This window comes from Manis pentadactyla, chromosome 3 (genome assembly GCF_030020395.1).
Source record: "Manis pentadactyla isolate mManPen7 chromosome 3, mManPen7.hap1, whole genome shotgun sequence".
Taxonomy (NCBI): domain Eukaryota; kingdom Metazoa; phylum Chordata; class Mammalia; order Pholidota; family Manidae; genus Manis; species Manis pentadactyla.
Window position 1 is genome coordinate 117,816,242 of NC_080021.1, and position 19,049 is coordinate 117,835,290.

A 19,049-nucleotide genomic window follows, 5' to 3' on the forward strand; every position below is an offset into this window, starting at 1 on the left:
AGGCACGAATTCTATTTAAGGGTTGTAATTAGCTAGGAAGAAGAAAAGCTATAGAAGTAGCAGGCGGAAGAAAACATGGGAAGATTGATTGTTTCTTTGACGTATCTTCTTGTAGAGTACTTCAGCATGTATAGGTTTTAAGCTACTACTTAAATTGTGCACACACATTAACATAATAGGAGTATAGTTACATAACCAAAGCATATCTGTAATTACCAGCCATCTCCAGTGAAACCAAGAAAACCAGTTAGGCACCTTAGGCATTTGTGAAAACTTATCTATGATATGGTGGATATTGTCCAACTGAACTTGAACAGTCTGAGAGAAATCAGACAAATTAAAACAACCCATTCCTGGGAAATGTTCACATCCCTTATGTTCTTTTAACAGTAAATAGTCTGTAGTTGTAAGATTTTGGAGCGCTACAATTTGCACTTCTCCTAATTCTTGGTTGAGTTCCAACAGTATAGATCCAGTCAAATTTGTTGTTTTACTGTATGCACAGGCCAGCTTAGATATCTCCTTCCTCATTCCCATGGCAAGTCCAAGGACCTAGACTTTCTAAAGAAGTAAGACAGACTTTTCTTTTTTTTGGATTTTGTACTCAGACTCACAATCTAAGCTTAGAGATATGTTTCTCACATTTAAATTTTAGGAAAGGAGATTATCTTTATCGTTATTGTTAATACAGATGTAAGTGATAAAAGGCAATGGATATGACCACTGTTCCCTAAACTCAAAATCAAATAAACTAGAAGCCCATTAAGAACACAAATAGGTTATTAAATGTATGTTGAACTACAAGAAAGTTTTGAAATATCAGCTATTTCATACAGTTTGATATAAAAGGATAGGGTCTTTAAATAAGATTGTTTCTAAATATTTAAGACTTATTTATTATAGACTAACTAGCTTAGGGTGTGGTATTAACAGCTGAAGTGTCAGAAGCCAGTAATAGTGAGGGCATCCCTGAGTGCTTTCCTACCAAGGAGGTTTGTTTCTTCGTGAAAACCACCGTTGTGGTGATAGAAATGTGAAGTATTTCTCATATTTGTCAAGATTTGAGAAAAATGACAAGAACCCTATTCTCAACTATGTTCTCAAGTGTCATTCATTTATGTACCAAAATAAAACTAGGTTGATAATAATATAAGTAAAATATTAAGTAGCATGACATCAAAATCTGTCTCTCATCTTTTCCTTGCTTAATTCCTCTTCCTAACTTCCCATCACCTTCAAATCCATATCCTTAGAATTATACGAGGCCTTTTTTGACCCAGCCTCTCCAGTCTCAGCAGTACTTAATGACCTATCAATACCAAATTTCATGTATTTCATATGGCACACTATCTCATGTATCCAGGCCTTTACATTAGTTATTTTCTGCCTGTCCACCTAGTAAATGACTATTTAATATTTTCAAAACTCAACGTGACATCAACTACTGTGGAATCCTTTCTCGACTGTCCCCCACTCAGTAAGTGGTTCTAACCATTTTTATCTTTTTCAGAACCTTCTCCCCAGAAAAACAGACTGTTGTGAACATACAACATATTACTGACATTACAAGGAATTCAAATATCCTAAAAGCCTGAAGCACACCAAGGTTAAAAATTCCTGTTCTAGATCATTCCCCTTCTTTTGCACTATCTTCTATACATGCTTTATTTCTTTATTTTTTTTACTTATTAAGGTATCATTGATATCCAATCTTATGAAGGTTTCACACGAGCAACATTGTTCTACACATACTTTAAATCTACTTGTTATGCATTAGACTAGGATTGATCTCCTTGAGAAGAGACACTGAGTCTTTATCTCTGTACTTCTAGAGCAGACATAGTAAACATGTCTACCTTATATGCCACCTTTGCTTGTGGTATTCCACAGAAAGGTATTCCAATATTGCCTCTATTCAAACAGGAAAAAAACCTGAAGAAATCTGCAGTAATCCATTAGTGATAGATACAAGAGGGGACCATTTGCCAGCCCCAAATCTGCCATCTCTGCTTCACGTTTTAACACAATATCTGGCCCCAAGGAATCCAATAAATATCTGTAGGACTGAATTTATTTTACCATTGTTTTATTTTCCATTTTGACCTATATCACACTTCTATCACATTCCTAATTAAAATAAATGAATATTCAGAGTCCTTCATAAAAACCTCTGCATGTCTGCACCCAAGTCCCTTCTGGTAGCAGGCCCTCCAGCCACCTTCTGCCATCTGACTGCTGCTGCTGAGTAAACAGCTTTTTAGAGCCTTGAAGTGGTTTAAAGCTCTGTTAGATTAAACACCTGTTCTTTTTTGTCCCTAACCAAAATAATCCACACCTGTGCTGTTCAACAAGGTAACCACTAGCCATGTGTGGCTAATTAAAGTAAAATTAATTAATTAAATTAAAAACAGTACCTCAGTCAATATGAACCACATTTCAAGTGTTAAAAACAAGTGCATGTGATGAGAGGCTAGGGCTCAGGCGGACAGCGCAGGCGGCAGACAGGCCAGCATCGCCAAGTTCTGCGGAGAGTGGTGGCCCACATAAGCCAGGAGGCCAAGCTGGTGGAGGCCAACTAGCAACGTTCTGCCTTAAGGGTGTATTGTGCATGTCGTTAGGGTCTCAAATATTTCTGTATTACTCTGGTATCCTCCACTAAAGAATTTATTTTTCTTTACACTTACAATGTGAAATTATTCAGAGAAACAAAAGAAGCTTGCCTAATATTACCATACTTTAGCAATATCAAAACACATCTGACATACTTCTGGCATACATGTTATTACCAATGACAAGTCACATCCAAGATATCAGGGAATGGAATCAAGTCTGGAAAGGAAGATTGCTCTTCTAGGGAGCTCAGTGTCTTTCCCCCCTGACATTAACAAGTATCTGAGAGTCAAGACTGCTCTTGCCTCTCCAAAAAGCTTTTGTTTTACTTGGTACAAATATATCTAAGATCTTAAAATATAAGGAGAACCAAATAATGTTCAGATATAAAATATTAAAGCCCTAGAGAAAAGCTAACATGTAAAAATTCACTTTAGGATTTCATTTAACAAAAAACCCACAGCCAATGAATAAAGTGTAATTTAGCTTCAGCAAAACTGCATCTTCCAACTGACAAGCTCAACCATGGCTTATAATGATGTAACATCATACTTAATCATGGTCTTAGAAATATGAGTATCTTCAAGTTTTCTGGGCCATGTTTTTGAGTGTGTTCAAAGTAGAAAATGGTATAAAGAGAAACAGGCAAATGGGGAACCTCTTCTAATTAAGTTCTGCCAGTTAAAATGAGATAAGCTAAACAATTGTTAAATAACGGGAGCTATACTAGAGAAGCTGACTCATTTAAAAATATTCTGATAAGGACAAACCCATATATGTGTACATTTAAACAAAATAAGTGTAATATAAGGAGAAGATAGTATAGAAAATTAGTCTAAGCAGAAAGAACACAAGAATACATATAAATTGATTAGATTATTTTAAAGTATTATAGTCCTTGCCCTTGTACTAAGAGTACAGTAGTAAGAGAGAAAATGTACATAAATGTCTAGGTAACTAATGCCATATTATGGCTCAGACTAAGTGTGTATGAGACAGTATGCCCAGAATTCCAAATAGCATTTTAAAAATACTGGAGCAAATACCAAAGGATATTTGGGTCCACAAAATGGCACAAAATGTGGGTTAAGAACAGAATATAACTTCTGATTGAAAAGAAGGCACACTATCCAAGGTTGAGGAAAAAATTCCTCAGATCAAAAACAGTACATAGGTTTGAACTTGAACATTAACTCTCAATGATCGGCAGCATATACTTTCAAAGTTCCTGAAATACTGAGCAGCAGAAAGGACTTTCATAACAATGTTATGTACAATTGGGTGGTAGGTATTTGACATCTTTGCCTTAGATCTAAGAAGACCAAGCTATCACTGGCTAACTAGATCACGGAATTCTTACACTTCTTTATATTTGTAACAGAGCTTGTTTGGAGCCTCTTCTTCTAGAATGTAGTTGAGGAGAATAAATAGGGAATCCTAGATTTGAAATCCCACATATGAAATTCTTCACGGATAAAGTTCTGTGGTTGATGCTTTACCTTTTATCTGTCAGAAAGCAGTACCAGACGATAATGAGGCAAGAACATACGTTCAAGGGGGTTGTGGAGGTAGGCAAAGGCATCAAGAAAAAGTAATCTTTTAGAATCAGGGCATAAAGACAGGCTACATCTGTTCTGAGAGGTATTAAAAAGTATGCCCTACAGGAACTTATTTTTTAAAAATCTTTTTATTTAGACATAAGCTCAAACTTATAAAGTTTGCAAAATAAAACAGTACAAGGAACACCTGCATATCCTTTACCCAGATTCATCTGTTAACATTTTATCCAGTTTATCATTTTTCAGTAATGCATATGCCCTCTTTCTCTTACTCTCTTTCTATATATCTCGACACAATGTTTATCTGTTTCTCAAAAGTGATGGTAATTTTGAGGACCAATCAAGAAACTGTATACTCCACTGTATAACAACTGTTTTTTCCCCTCCCTTGTGAATAATAAGCAGTTTATGGGGAATGCTTAAGACCATGCAAATATCCTACTCCTTATCAAATTTTCCTCTTACACTGAGCATACACTGATGATTTTTATATGATCAATCCTTGATCAGGATGGATGCAAAATGGTTTTCCAATTCTAGGACTCTCCTCACATTGTATCATTCAGCTCTTGGCATTCTTTTCTACACACAGAGTCCTGTCTCCACCATTTTGTCTGTGTGTCTGTCTTTCTATCTACCTACCTATGTATCTATTATCGTTATGGATTCATGAATTCCTAGTTTTTCAATGGTTTATAATTCATTGTTGTACTTAATTGTTCTGTTGCTTAAACTGTCCTGAAATTAACCAATGGAAATTCCTGTGTTCTTATGATATGCCCGTCTTTTGCTGAGTGCTTCATTTCTGGCCTAACAAGATATTTCAGGCTCATATTGTGTCTATACTCCCAGTCCTGGAATCGGCCATTTCTCCACAGATTCTTGGACCCATGTAGTAGACAATGGATTAGAGATCAGGTGCTAGGTGTGCTCATTGCTACTGAGTAAATTTGCTTCTTGGTCCTTCCAGTAGACAGAACTGGAAAGGCATTATATACACAAACCTATATGCATATGCAAATATACATCAAGACTAACCTTTTAAAAAAAGGCTTCCTTTGAGGATTAACAGGAGAGCCTTGAGACCCAAGTGCAAAAGAAAGGGTGAGAAAGAATTGTTCCTGTCTCTTCTGGTAAGAACTGTTTTGTCCTTTCTTCCAGCATAAATAGGAAAGGAGAAGTCCTAGTTGTATAATCTAGAAGCCTTACAGATCACCCATCAAAAAAAAAAAGCATTAAGACTCTTTGCATTAGGAGATTTTGAGTAGCACTCAGTGAAACAGTAGCTTAGAAGGAACATACAGTTAGTTTACTATGGCTTTCTTCCTTCAGACTCTGACCAGGATAAACAGAGAAAATTATGATCTCTCTCCTAAGCCAGATGCAAACAACAACAGAGTTGTGGTTTTCTAAACTAATGTTCAATGAAATGTTAACGTAATAAATACAGGTGAAAAATGCTGAGTCAAACTTTTTTTTTAACTGCAAGACTCCTTGGGCCTATAAACACAGTAATATGCATTATGGCTTTGTGGGTGCAGAGGGGAATATAATATGCAATAATTTTCAAACATGCTTGATCATTGCTTTTTTAGGGAATACTACTTATTATCTTAGAAACTCCAAGGAACAGTTTTATGTAACATTAGTTTAAGAGCTTTACGAAATAGAGATTAGGGGAATTGAATTAGTCCATGCATACAATTTGAGGCAATGTATCCTTCATAAGCAACTACTAGAGCACTTAGGAGTCAAGATTCAATTTTAACTCTGCAGATTTAATTTTCAAATTTAACAATAACTAGCTTTTTCTTATTTATTGCAATTATTAAAAGCCAATGCCAATTTTGAAAGACTTAACATCAATTTGACACAATCTCTTCCTTCTACAAGAGTAAGAGGGCCGTTTTAGGAGGATAGTATTACTCTGATATCAAAACCAAACAAGAGAGAGCACTGAAAAAGACTACCTATCAATATCGCTCACAAACTAAGATGTAAAACTCCCCAGTAAAATTTTACCAAATTCCACCCAACAATGTATGAAGAAAGTAATACACCACAGTCAAGCAGGATTTATTCCAGGTATGCAAGGCTGTTTCTATACTGAAGATCAACCAATAAAAGCTACCATATCAACTGACTGAAGAAGAGAAATCACATGATCCTATCAACTGACTCAGAAAAAGCATTTGTGACTCAGAAAAAGTGGCAAAATTCAACACTCATTCATGATAAAAACTCTCAGTACACTAGGAAGAGAGGGGAACTTCCTCAATCTCATAAAAAACAACTACAAAAGACCCTACAGGTAGTGTAATACTTAATGGGGAAAGATTGAATTCTTTCCCTCAAAGAGCAGGAACAAGGCAAGGATAAGGATGTCTGTCTGCTCTCACCACTCTCATTTTGACATAGTACTGAAGTTCTAGCTACAACTATAAGGCAAGAAATAGAAATTAAAGACATATAGATTTGAAAGGAAAAAGAAAACTGTCTCTATTTGTAGACTACAACATGACTTTCTATATAGGAAGTCCCAAAGAATGTGCAAACATTTCCTATAACTAGTAAGTAATTTTTGTTAGGGCCACAGAACAGATCAACACACAACTCAACTGCATTTCTATATACTGACAATGGGCAAGTGGAAACTAAAATAAAAAATGCAATACCATTTTCAATTGCTCCAAAGAAAATAAAATACTCAGGTATAAACCTAAAAACACATGTGCAGAATCTGTATGATGAAAATTATAAAGTGTCAATGAAAGAAATCAAAGAAGACCTAAATATATACTTGGAGAACCATACCATAGTCGTGGACTGGAAGACTCAACATAGTAAAAGATGTCACTTCTGCCCAAAATAATTTCTAGTTTTAATGCAATTCCTATCATAATCTTAGCAAGTTTCTTTGCAGAACACAGCCAAGCTTTTTGCAGTATTTATATGGAAAGGCCCTAGAACACTCAAAACAATTTTGCAAAATAAAACAAAGGAGGATTCATTCTTTCAGATGTTAAGGACTATTATATAGCTGCGGTCATCAAGACAGTGATACCATCTTGGAATAAATACAAAGATCAAGGCAACAGAATACCGAACCCAGAAAGAGATCCACATCAACATACCTAATTAATTTTTGGCCAAGAAGCAAAAACAATTCAATGAAGGAGTGATAGCTTTTTCAATAAATGGTGCAGAAGCAACTGGACATCCAGAGGAAGCACAACACAACACAACACAAAAACCCTCGACTTAAACCTCATACTCAAAGTTGGTCATACAATTAAATGTAACATTGTAAAACTATAAAACTTCTAGAACAGTACATAGAAAATTTTGGGGACCCAGGACAAGACAAAGATTTCTCAGAGTTCATAGCAAAATTGCAATCCATAAAAGTAAAATTAATAAATTGGGTACTTCATGAAAATTAAACTTTTGCTCTGTGAAAGGCTCTGCTGAGGATGAAAATACAAATTACATACTGTGAGAAAATATTTCCACACCATATATGTGACAAAAACTTTGTGTCTAGAATATATAAACAGAGCAGTACCCTCAAAACTTCACATTGGGACAAGCAATCCAAATAGAAAATAAGTAAAAGACATGCACAACCATTTCACCCAAGAGGATATATATATATATATCTTGCAAATTAACACACAAAAAGATGTTTAACATATTAGCAATTTAGGGAAATACAAATATAAAGTACAACCAGATATCATGCATACTGATTAGAATGGCTAAAATAAAAAATAATGGTAACTTCAAATGCTGGCAAGAATACAGGAGAATGTGGATCACATAGACATTGCTGGTGGTAACATAAAATGGTACTAGTGCTCAGGGAAATTGTGTAGAATTTCTTGTCAAACTAAAAATGGATAAGCCTGATAGTAACAGCCCTTGCAGGTAAAAACTTATGTTTACACAAAAACTTGTACATGTATGTTCTTACCAGCTTTATTCGTAATAGCCAAAATCTGGAAACTACCCAAATATCTTTCGGTGAGTTAAACAAACTGGCACATAGAGATTACTATTCAGCAATAAGGAATGAACTACTGATACATGAAAACAACTTTGATGAGCCTCAAGGATTTTATGCTAAGTGAAAAAAGGAAATCTCCAAGGGATACATACTACATGATTCCATTTAAATTACATTCATGAACTAATCATTACAGAGCTGGAGAACAGATTAGTGGGTGCCATTGGTGATGGTACAACTGAGTACCCTGATTTTGGTGGTGATTATACAAGGCTACACATACTGTCTGTGAATGTAATTATTCAAAATAAAATGTTAGAAGAACTCATTGGTAGCTAGTACTAATTTAGCTTACTGTCTTTATTAATATTTCAATGTCTACGTATTTCCAAAGACAACATATCTCTAATTTGTACTGATTAAAAAATTTTCTTCCCAAATAAGCTACAATTCTCCTGCCACTTTATTACTATCATTTGATTACAATGTCAGCAAAGTCAACTTCTTTTTTAATATAATACCTTTTGACATCTGAACTAAATTTTATCCACTAAGTTACCAACAAATGTGTCTTGGGGATTTCAGTCATCAATAAGCAATTTATTTATAAAATGTGAATTCAAATTCTTTTTTCTGATAATAAGGATAAAGTAAATTGATTAATGTAATTTTATCTTACTCAATCCTGCTTTAACCTGTAAGCATGCATTTTTAATATAGCCTGTGGCTGTGGATACAGGGTGGCTTGAGTTAACATAAAGGAAGAATTAGATCTATAAGTTTTACACTGACATGATTTTCCAGAGAATTTTTAGGTTCTAACAGTGAACAAATTTGCTTAGAGGGTCTGTGTCTTATATGTATTAAACATGTGAGTGGGCAAGGAAACACATGCCACTTATTTGGCTCACTTCAAAATAACTTTTCACTAAACTGGAAAAAAATTGTTTTCCTAAAGGCAATCAATAACAGTAGGTGCAAGTTAGAGTTAAAGATGAAAAAATATCACAAGTTAAAAATACCAAATGTGAACATAGTACTGGAAAGAGTCCATATGGGCACTATGTTTATTTTTGGTGTTCTTATTTAAGAAATAGCAAAACAGATGCTCAGAATCCAGGACAGAAACTAGCTCAATATGGAGAAAAGGTTAAATGAGTGAGAAAAGTAGTTAATGATTTAGAAAGTAGTTAAGACTAGTTTCTTTTTGTCCTTAGAAAAAATGGTAAAAATAAAGTAGATTTATATTGTCCTGAATAAAGTTTAGATAGGCCCCTGCAAAAACCTTCAAAGTTTTTAGGGACAAGATATAAAGGCCAGCAAGACAGCAACAAAAGAGGCAGCAGCCTTACCTTAGTAACCTTAACCATGTTTTTAAGCTGTCATCCACTTGGGGATTGAACAAGGATTAAGTTTATAAACTGAGCTGTTTGTCATCAAATGTTGATAGCTATCAAAGAATCATTTCTAATGAAGAACCTATCACTATCAAGTGAAATTAATTACCAATTACAACACTAAACTAAAAAGAAACTAGTAAAAACAGATATCACTATGGCCTGAGGGATGCCATCAGTTTTTGTCAGTTTTATTGGGGCACAGCCACGCCCATTCATTTATGTAGCAGAGATCGCTGTTTGTCCCTTACAACAGCAGAGCTGAATAGTTTCTGACAGAGACAGAATGACTCACAGCCTAAAATATTTACTATCTAGCCCTTTACAGAAAAAGTTTGGTGACTCCTGACTAACATCAAGAAGTACTCTTAAAACAAAAACAAAAACAAACAAAAAGAAGTACTCTTAAGGCTATTAATAACAATATTTCTAAACAGTAAGAAAACCATATCTAAATCTAAGGCATGTTCTCTACACTTACTTGTCTAAAGTAACATAAAATGTCATGTTGCAATGAAAGGCAGAAATCCCAAGCACAATTATTAAAAGTTGAAAAGGTTAGCCAGAGACGGGTCAGATTCCTCAAGGGAGGAACAACCTAAGACAGGAACAGTCCCAGGGGGGCCATCAGGTGAGAAACTGGGGATCAACAGAGGTGAGGCTTAGAACCTCACCCCCCCCTGTTTTGAGAGAAATCTTCTGCATCCGTGGATGTTTTATTGCCCTTGTCTAGCTTGGATTAACACATAGTCTACAGGCACACACCTGATCATCTACATTTGCTTTCTTACAACACTAAACTATGTTTTCTACCTTTATCTTGCATCTACCTACCACTTCAGCATTTTATTAAAACGAATAATAATAATAATAATAAAGGGAGAAATGTGGGATCCACATATAAATCAAGTATAAAAATCAAACAAATACTCATATTTGACCTGATTGTTTATAGTTAATAATATGTGATCAAAACTGAAAGTTTCTGTGATGACTGCCCTTGCACTGTTCACCATGTAAGAACTTGTTCGTTATGCTTCAGAAGATTGGAGACTGACGAGAATTAGGCTTGGGGTGGATTAATGATTGTGCATTGACCATTGACTCCCCTATAAAGAATTTTATTGTTGTTAACAACCATTTGATCAATAAATATGAGAGATGCCCTCTCAAAAAAAAAAAAAAGTTGAAAAGGTGTTCTAATAACTCTCAACCTGATGATGGTCAATGAAATGAATACTAAAAATGGCCTTGAACAGATAAAAATCTATCAAGAGTTACATAAGAAAATAATAAATACAGAAAATATAATGATTAAAAGAGTAATTACTTACGCTGTATGTGAATGAGCTGCTTTGGCATCTTAAATTCCCCAGGATATATAGACTCATAGTAAGCAATATTACTTTCTGCCTCTGGGACTGGTATAACCATATTATCCCTCTTCTCGCCATACACCTGCTGTGCTGAAATAGCCCGTTGAAGATGGTGTTCCTAAAGAGGGGAAAATAGGTAAGTTTATATAGTAAAAAAACAGCAAATAGAACATAAAAGTCTTGTGAAGAGGTTTCTGTTCATGTTTTTAAAAAAGGAATTTTAGTAGTTTTGAAAGGACATTAACAATAAAGTGGTAAAAACATTTTAAGTAAAAACAAGACTGTGTTAGATACATTGTGTATTTCCTCAATTTAAGGTACTACAATGAAATAGCTGAATTATACAAAAGTCCAAACAGTTGACTAAAACTGTTAAAGTTTGCATTTTTCAGATGAGAGTTAATGAAAAAAGCTTAAAACACTTGAAACTTATTGTAAGAAAAAAGCTGTCTATGGATAAAAAATACTGATTCTAATCTCCTATTCATACAGTGCTTCATAAATTTGGAAAGCACTTTCATACAAATCAACAAATAAGATCTTTTCAAAGGTGAAAGATTGTCATCTCCATTTTTAGTTGATGAAACTGACAGATTTAAACCTAGTCTTTCGTCTTGAGTAACCTCTCTCATGAGATTTTCTAGAGCCCTTTTGGAACAGTAGTAGAGTAAGTAGTGGTAGAAAGCTTCAGAGTCTGTGACTCCTGGGAAAGACACTTCAGTTTTCTAAATGTTTCTTCCAGTAAGAGAAAAACAATCTATAAGGTTGGTTGGTGACTCAAGTAAGATACATGTACATAAAATGCTTAGTATAATGCCTGGTATATAGCAGGTGCTCAAAATAAGCTTGGGTTTAGTCACCACACAGAAGATTTTTTTTTACTTAAATTCTTTTATATATATATATTTATTAAGGTATCACTGATATACACTCTTATGAAGGTTTCACAAGAAAAACAATGCGGTTACTACATTCACCCATATTATTGAGTCCCCCCACCCCCACCCATACCCCATTGCAGTCACTGTCCATTGTGTATTAAGACACGCAGGAAGATTTTACCAGTTGGTGATACTACCAGCTGATATAAAAATATCTGTTCTCACCCAGCCCTATCATCCCTGAACTAAAGACATTCCAATAGTATGAAAACAAAAAAACTTCAGTTCTTCTAAGTGGCCTGTTAAATAAATACACACACATATCACATATAGGATTCTACTTTGCAACATACAGAGCTTTATCCCTAGGGCTTCGGTTCACATGATATATATCCTGAAAAATCCTTCCATACTGATACTTCTACCACAGTTTTTACAACAGCTGCATTGTATTCCACTATATGGACATACCACCTGTATTTAATTAAACACTAATTAATAGGGGGAGGAAAAAAATCCTGAAAAAAACCTAACTGCCTACCCCTTTACCCAAATGCTGCAAAAACCTCTCCTTGAACAATTTTATACAAGACATCCTGGTGGACTTGAGAAAGCATTTGCAGGACAACTACAAATGAAGTGCTCAGAGGGTGTGTGAGGTTACAACCACAAATATTCCTATCACTCCTTGTAGTAATTTGTAGTCACTTCTTAATATCCCTTGTGAATTTTAAAATCTCCCATGTGGTTATTTTAGGTTATTTTCTTTACAATGTAAATTAAGTTTTTCTTCCCTTAAGTGTTGCTGCTGTTTGTCCATTTTCAAAAGTGCTGCTTTTCTTTTTCTTCATGTTTAAATATGTGGATTGTTTCCCTTTGTATTATTACAGAAATTATCTCCATGTAATATAAGAAATTTTATAAATATTTTCCTGAAATCTGACTTATTTTGGTTAGAGTATTTTTTCCATACAGGGAAGCTCTATTAGTCAAACTCATTAATCTTTTTTCCTTCATGGTTCTGTCCTACTTAATAACAGATATAAATTGTGTAGTCACAAACTAGGTTGTATAAACAAATACTTTTTAGTAACTCAATTTGATCTTTGATTCAGGCTGCCTAATGGCTCCTGGGAGCTGGTAAAAACTAAATGCGGGTGGGAGGGATGACTGACAGCTGACTATACCCTCTCCTACTTGGTATGACAGAGTGCCTCTGTGAGCTTCAGCTGATAAGTCAGTCACATGTATATCTTTCTACACTCAGAGACCCTTGAATGTCAAGAAAAATTTTCTTTGACCACACTAAACATGCACCAAGCTCAAGGAGGGAGTAGGGAAGTAAGGCACATTCTTAATTTGCATTTTGTTCCTATTACTTTTTTATTTAGGTGACCATGTGAGAGATACTTTATCATTTTATTATTTTGCATAAGGAGAGAGGGTGAGCACCTGTCCAAATGTCATGCATAAAATCATCTATTCCACTTACTGATTAAAAATGTCCCTTTATCATTAAATAAATTCCCCATGCACTTGGGAGTTTCCAAGCTCTTTTTCCCTCCTACTCGACTCACCTGTTTCCTATGCCAGTATTTATGTGTTTTAAACAGGGTGGCTTCCTATCAGTTTATTATCTACTAAGGCAATTAGCTATCTTATTTATTTTTCTGGATGAACTATAATGAAAATTACCTTCTAGGTGTGAAATGGAACCCCTAAGATGTTTTGATTTTTAAAGGCAATATGGTATGGTGGTTAAGAACACAGAACTTTGTAATCAAGAGTGCTCTGGATCTGAATGTGGGCTCTATATACTAGCTCTATGATTTTGGGACTTGGGACATTTATCTGCACATGTACATTATGTACCTACCATATGGGACTTTGATTCAGATGAAATGTCTACCTTTCATTATTAGGAAGCTAAAGAGTTTTCCATATGCTTATTTACCATTTATATTCTCTCTAGTGTGAACAGTGTTCTGCAGATTTTTCCTTGTTTATATACATTTTCCGTAACTGTAAAATCCAATTTTTGTTTATCAGTATTATAGTGAATACCTACTACTTAAAAAAAAAAAACCTATTTGTCATTAATTTTGTTTTGTATTTCACACAATTTCCTCATATCTTTAACAGCCAAGAAAATGATTTCCCCTTAATACATGGCATTTAGGGGTGAAGTGTCATGATGTGTGCAACCTACTTTCAAATCGTTCAGTAAAAAAAAACATTTTAGTATAGAACAAAACTGCAAAACATTAACAATATAGAATTTAGGTTAAGAGCATATATTCATTGTACTATTCTCTCAGTTTTTGTTTGGAACTTTTGAGAACTTTTATAATAAAAAAAGTTAGATAACTGGGTACTACAGACATAAGATGGGTATAATACACAATAAATATGGGAAAGTTTAAAGTCTTAAAAATCATTCCTCAACAACTGGAGTGTAACTGTTAACTTTTATATTCCTATTTACTCTCTCCTGTGTATCAGTGAGGACCCTTGGACAAGGAGACAAACAGAGAAGGCCAGTGTGGCTGGAGCATGGTGAGTTGGGGTGGGGTGGGGGAGTAGTAGTGACAAATGCACGTGTACAGGGGGTTAGCACCAAATCATGCAGAGTCATGGATCGTGTTAGGGATTTGTCCTTTTACTAAGAGCAATAGAGAGAGGTGAGAGTTTTTTAAAAGATCCTAGTTGCTGTATAGAAAATGGATCATATTCAATAAAATGGAAATTGTGTAGCCTTTAAAGAGTTCAGAATAATATTTAATGACCTGGAGAAATCAATTTATTAGTAAAAAAGATTAGGAAAAAAAATTTTTTTTTTACTGTCAAACTCTGTATCAGACTTAATCTACTGATAAATTAAAATTAAGTATTTCAGTGAAATATGTTCAGGATATTTCTAATTTAATCTTTTTTAAAGGAAAAAGACACAACTGAACATATGCCTACAGAGGAAAAAGTCTAAAACTAGCTGTGTATGTGTATATGTATATAAAACAATTTTTCTCTCTATATTCCTTTCCCTGCTTTATCTTTTCACAGTACTTACCATCCTCTGACAAGTCATATACTTGGTTTGTATGTTGTCACCCATATTTTCCCCTGAATCCTCCCCCAAACTAAGCATCAAGAGGGCAGGGAGTTTTGTCTATTATGTACACTGCTAAAATAGCCACCCTAACATACTGCTGGGCACAAAGCACAATGCTTAAATATTTTTAAAGTAAATGAATATATATGTATGTATCATGCATTCATGCACACATAAACATAAAGTTTCAAAGTATATACCCCAAAAGTTAACATTACCTCCAGGTGGTACAATTTTGAACTGCTCTTCTGTAATTTTATTTTTTGTATTTTCTAAGATATAATTATTTTTGACAAAACAAATTTGGTACATTTCACTAAATGACTTTCTAAAACAAACAGTAATATTTAAAATACATAATTTATTTGGTTCAGTAAAACCCTTCCCATTTAAGTCAGTTTAGCTCAAGAGTAAAGAAGCTTTCCAGGTGAAGAAAGTATTTTTAAAATCCAAATCTATGTATTTCTACTTCTAAGAAATTGAGCATCAAATTAAATAATAGTAACAATAAATTAAAAGTGGAATGAGACTCTTGCTTTGAATAGGAAGATGGAGAATGGTGATACCAAATAAATGAAATCAGTAAGATACATTCTGAACTTAATTCAGTAATTACAAATGCCCAACTAAATACCTAAGATGATTCAACTCTAATTTATAATTATGTAATACGTTAGATGTTCCCTCAAAATAATATTTGTAATTAAACTTTTGAATAAATTTACTTAGAGCATTGAGTAGGCCAGCATTCCCAAACTGAGTTCACTAGAATATACTTAGTTTGAAATTATCAACATAGTTCAATAAAGAGTTTGACTGTAAAACAATAAAAATGTGAACACTGATTCTAAACTCAGATTTTCTTTACTTTGGGACTTTTGTGAGCTTTTAACATGAATAATGTAAATTGTGGTCCTTCATGAGGATGGATACAGTCACTCCAAACCTATGACCACAGAATCATTTTTTCAGAAAGTATCTATTAATAGCTCATGGAGAACTTCTGCAGTAAACTTTGGGAACTGCTGTTATAGAACAAAAACTAAAAATTCGGAGAATACCCAGGCTTAGGTTTGTTCACTAATTGACTTAGTCTGTATTTACTGAGTGTAACTATGTGCCTGGCACTGATTGGTAAATGGTAAATAAAATAGACACAGTTCCTGACATTGTAGAGCTAGCACTCTAGTAAAGAGGACAGATACTAATAAAATAGTCCTAAAAATAAACTGTAAAATGTGGTAACTGCTATGAAGGACAAGGACAATGCATTATGAGAAATATAAATAGGAAAATGACTTCAAAACAATTATCACTTTCGCCAAGGCAAAGTGGCACATTCAAGCTACGATTTGCAGAAATGGTAGTTAAAAGATTGTTTTAAGAAAGGACAATAGCTATGTTTGAAGACTCTTTACTAGTTTGACACTTTGGGTGGGTCAAGTATCTTTATATTACAGAATATTTATAATAATTAGGCTAGGTTGAAATTTGAGAGTTAATCACCAAAACACCATGAACAATTCAAATTTTTCATAAAATAACAGAGGCATAAACTCTTAAGTAAGTCTGACCTTACAGGGGACAAAGTAAATAAACAACAACTTGAGTAACTCTTCAATATTCAATCTTACATGCCATGGAATCAGATGAGCCATAACTTAAAATTAAGCAAATAAATTAAAAAGCCTCTTGTTCTGCAAGTAATTATAATGCTTTCTATACATAGCAATGTGAACAATAGAAAAAGAGGAACAGAAAAGACTGAACAATGATCTTTAGAAAGTTCAGAGGCACACTTTCCTGTCTCCATGAAATTTGCTATTGTGGGCACTGGGCTCCAAAAAAGTACTCACTCACTTTTTGGTTCCTTCAGCCTGCCGACACGCACTGGAAGAGTGTAGACTTTAGAAACAGAGACCCCAGGAAGAATCAGCTTTCTCATTAGATCCCAAGTCCAGCAAATCATTCTACTACCTATTTGAATCAATTCTATTTTATATCTATATATACACATGATTTTTTTCTCCTTGCCCATCTTTCCCTCTCTTTTCTCCAGCAGTTAATGTTTTTTATCTTCACTTTGTTATTTTTGCTTATCCCTAGAAAAACTTTGCCTTTCCAGGTGGCTTTTTATGGTTTTGTAGTTATATATCAGTAATTAACATGAAAGGGTTAACTGGTTCTAAACAGGGCATATCACTTGTATTTAAGAAGTCAGAAAATAGCATTTTTAGTAAGTAAGAGTGACATTAGCTATTTGTAAATAAAGCCTATCTGAAGGGCAGCATTGCAAATGTGCCTTAAATATCTGCTCTGTGCCTTTGTTTACATGTACAGATACCTTTGCTGACATTACCATTCACCACCCCCACCCCCATGGAAAACTCCCACTTGTTCTCCAAAGTCTGGTTTAAAATTATCTTTCCTCTGCATCCCCAAGGCGAAACTGCTCCCCCATTTGTGCTTCTACAGCACTGTATTCTCTACTTAGAAATCATGCTTTAATTACTTGTGTACATACTGATTTCCAAAATTAAGATCAGATACTATGTCTAATTAACCTTTGTATCTTTTCCTTTGAAAGACATATTCTCTTGGAGTATCTGGGGACTTTATATTCTTTTCAGGGTGAAGACTAAGTAAGATTATCTTTCTCTCCTACCTACTCAGCATCTAGTACTATATTTTGCTGTTTCAGATCCTCAAAATTTTATACAGAATTACAGAAAATGAGGATAAATCTAAATAAAATACATGAAAAAAAAGAAGATATTTCTATTTGCTCTGTAACAAATTCTAATAAATATTACCAAACCAAAAAGAGCTTTTCAAGGTTATATCGTGTGAATTCCTAAACAAAGATTAAATTATATATATCACTTACCAAATTTCTCTTTAAGCAAATAATGACCTTAACACTCAGCCACAGCAATTAAGATCAAATTTAGACCCTTTGGGCTACTTAACTTAGAACAGCTTATTAAAAACAGCAATAATGTATAAAATCCCTTATGTAGAAAAAGTGATGACTGATTTGTAAAAAGTCACTTAGTAAGTTCAAAACCACTGATAATTTATGCATGTAGAGCTGGACTCCATTGCTACTTGAACAAAAGGGCTGAGCTGAATTACTTTCTCTCTCCTATTTTCTAATGACATTTCTAAGAACGAAAACATCAATGCATATTCAGAAATACTGTTCAAGTAAGTACTCCCTAGTTTTTCTACATGCAAACACCCAACTGTTGCCTGGCTCATTATAATATCCTTCTAACTGGTTTCTGTGCTTCCAGTTTTCTCTCTTCTTCACAAAATACCCAGAGTTTTGTCAACTTAATATACAAGTCAGATTGTGCCATTCTTTCATTCAAAATATTCCAATGATTTCCCACCTCATGCAGAATAAAAGCTCAAGTTCAAAATTGCTTACAAGGTCCAATGAGATCTGCAGCACCCTTTCCTGTCATCTTTCTGGCATCATCTACCATTTTCCTCTTCACTCACTAGACTCTTGTCATACTAGATTGCTTGCTCTTTGTCAAACTTCTAAAAAACAGCTTGCTCCCCCACCTTCTTCAAGTCTTTGTTGAAAAGTTATCTTTGCAGATAGATCATTCCTTACCACCTCTCCCACTGTACACCCACCAGAATGGCTAAAACTGAAAAGGTTGACAACATCAAAGGACAGTGACAATGTGGAATAACTACAAATTCTAGACTGCGTTAGTGAGAAAAAGGTGTGGCAAACCTTATAACACTAAACATACACATTCCACATGACCCAATAATCCCACTCCTAGGTATTTATCCAAGAAAAATGAAAACACAAACCTACAAAAAAGTGTTGAATGAGAAATGTTCACACAGTTTTATTCACAATAGCTCAAACTGGAAACAACCCAAATGCCCATTAATAGGACAGATGAAAAAACTGTGGTATAGTAACACAATGGAAAACTACTCAGCAACAAACAAGAACAAACACCACAATAAACACCCAAACACTGGGATGAGTAAAAATAGCATTATTTAACAGAGTCTATACTCTTTTAGTTAGCTTTAAAACAGAAAAAATAAAAAACAGTAGCTTCTTCTAGGGAGCAGGGGG

At 34.3% G+C, this 19,049-nt stretch overlaps 1 protein-coding gene across 6 annotated transcripts in view; it reads right to left on the minus strand.

The window, feature by feature from the left end:
* EPC1 (enhancer of polycomb homolog 1) overlaps positions 1–19,049 on the minus strand; it is a 94,223-nt gene that overhangs the window by 18,811 nt on the left and 56,363 nt on the right. For 5 of the 6 annotated variants that reach the window (XR_005030223.2, XR_005030224.2, XM_036912216.2 and 2 more), the window contains exon 2: positions 10,907–11,066. Coding sequence is in view for 3 of the 6 variants with exons in the window: in XM_036912216.2 (XP_036768111.1) it covers positions 10,907–11,066 (160 nt within the window). In the remaining 3 variants the exon portion in view is untranslated. Of the gene's footprint in view, positions 1–552; positions 2,846–10,906; positions 11,067–19,049 lie in introns of those variants that run through there. The other variant, XM_057498358.1, reaches the window with a different exon arrangement.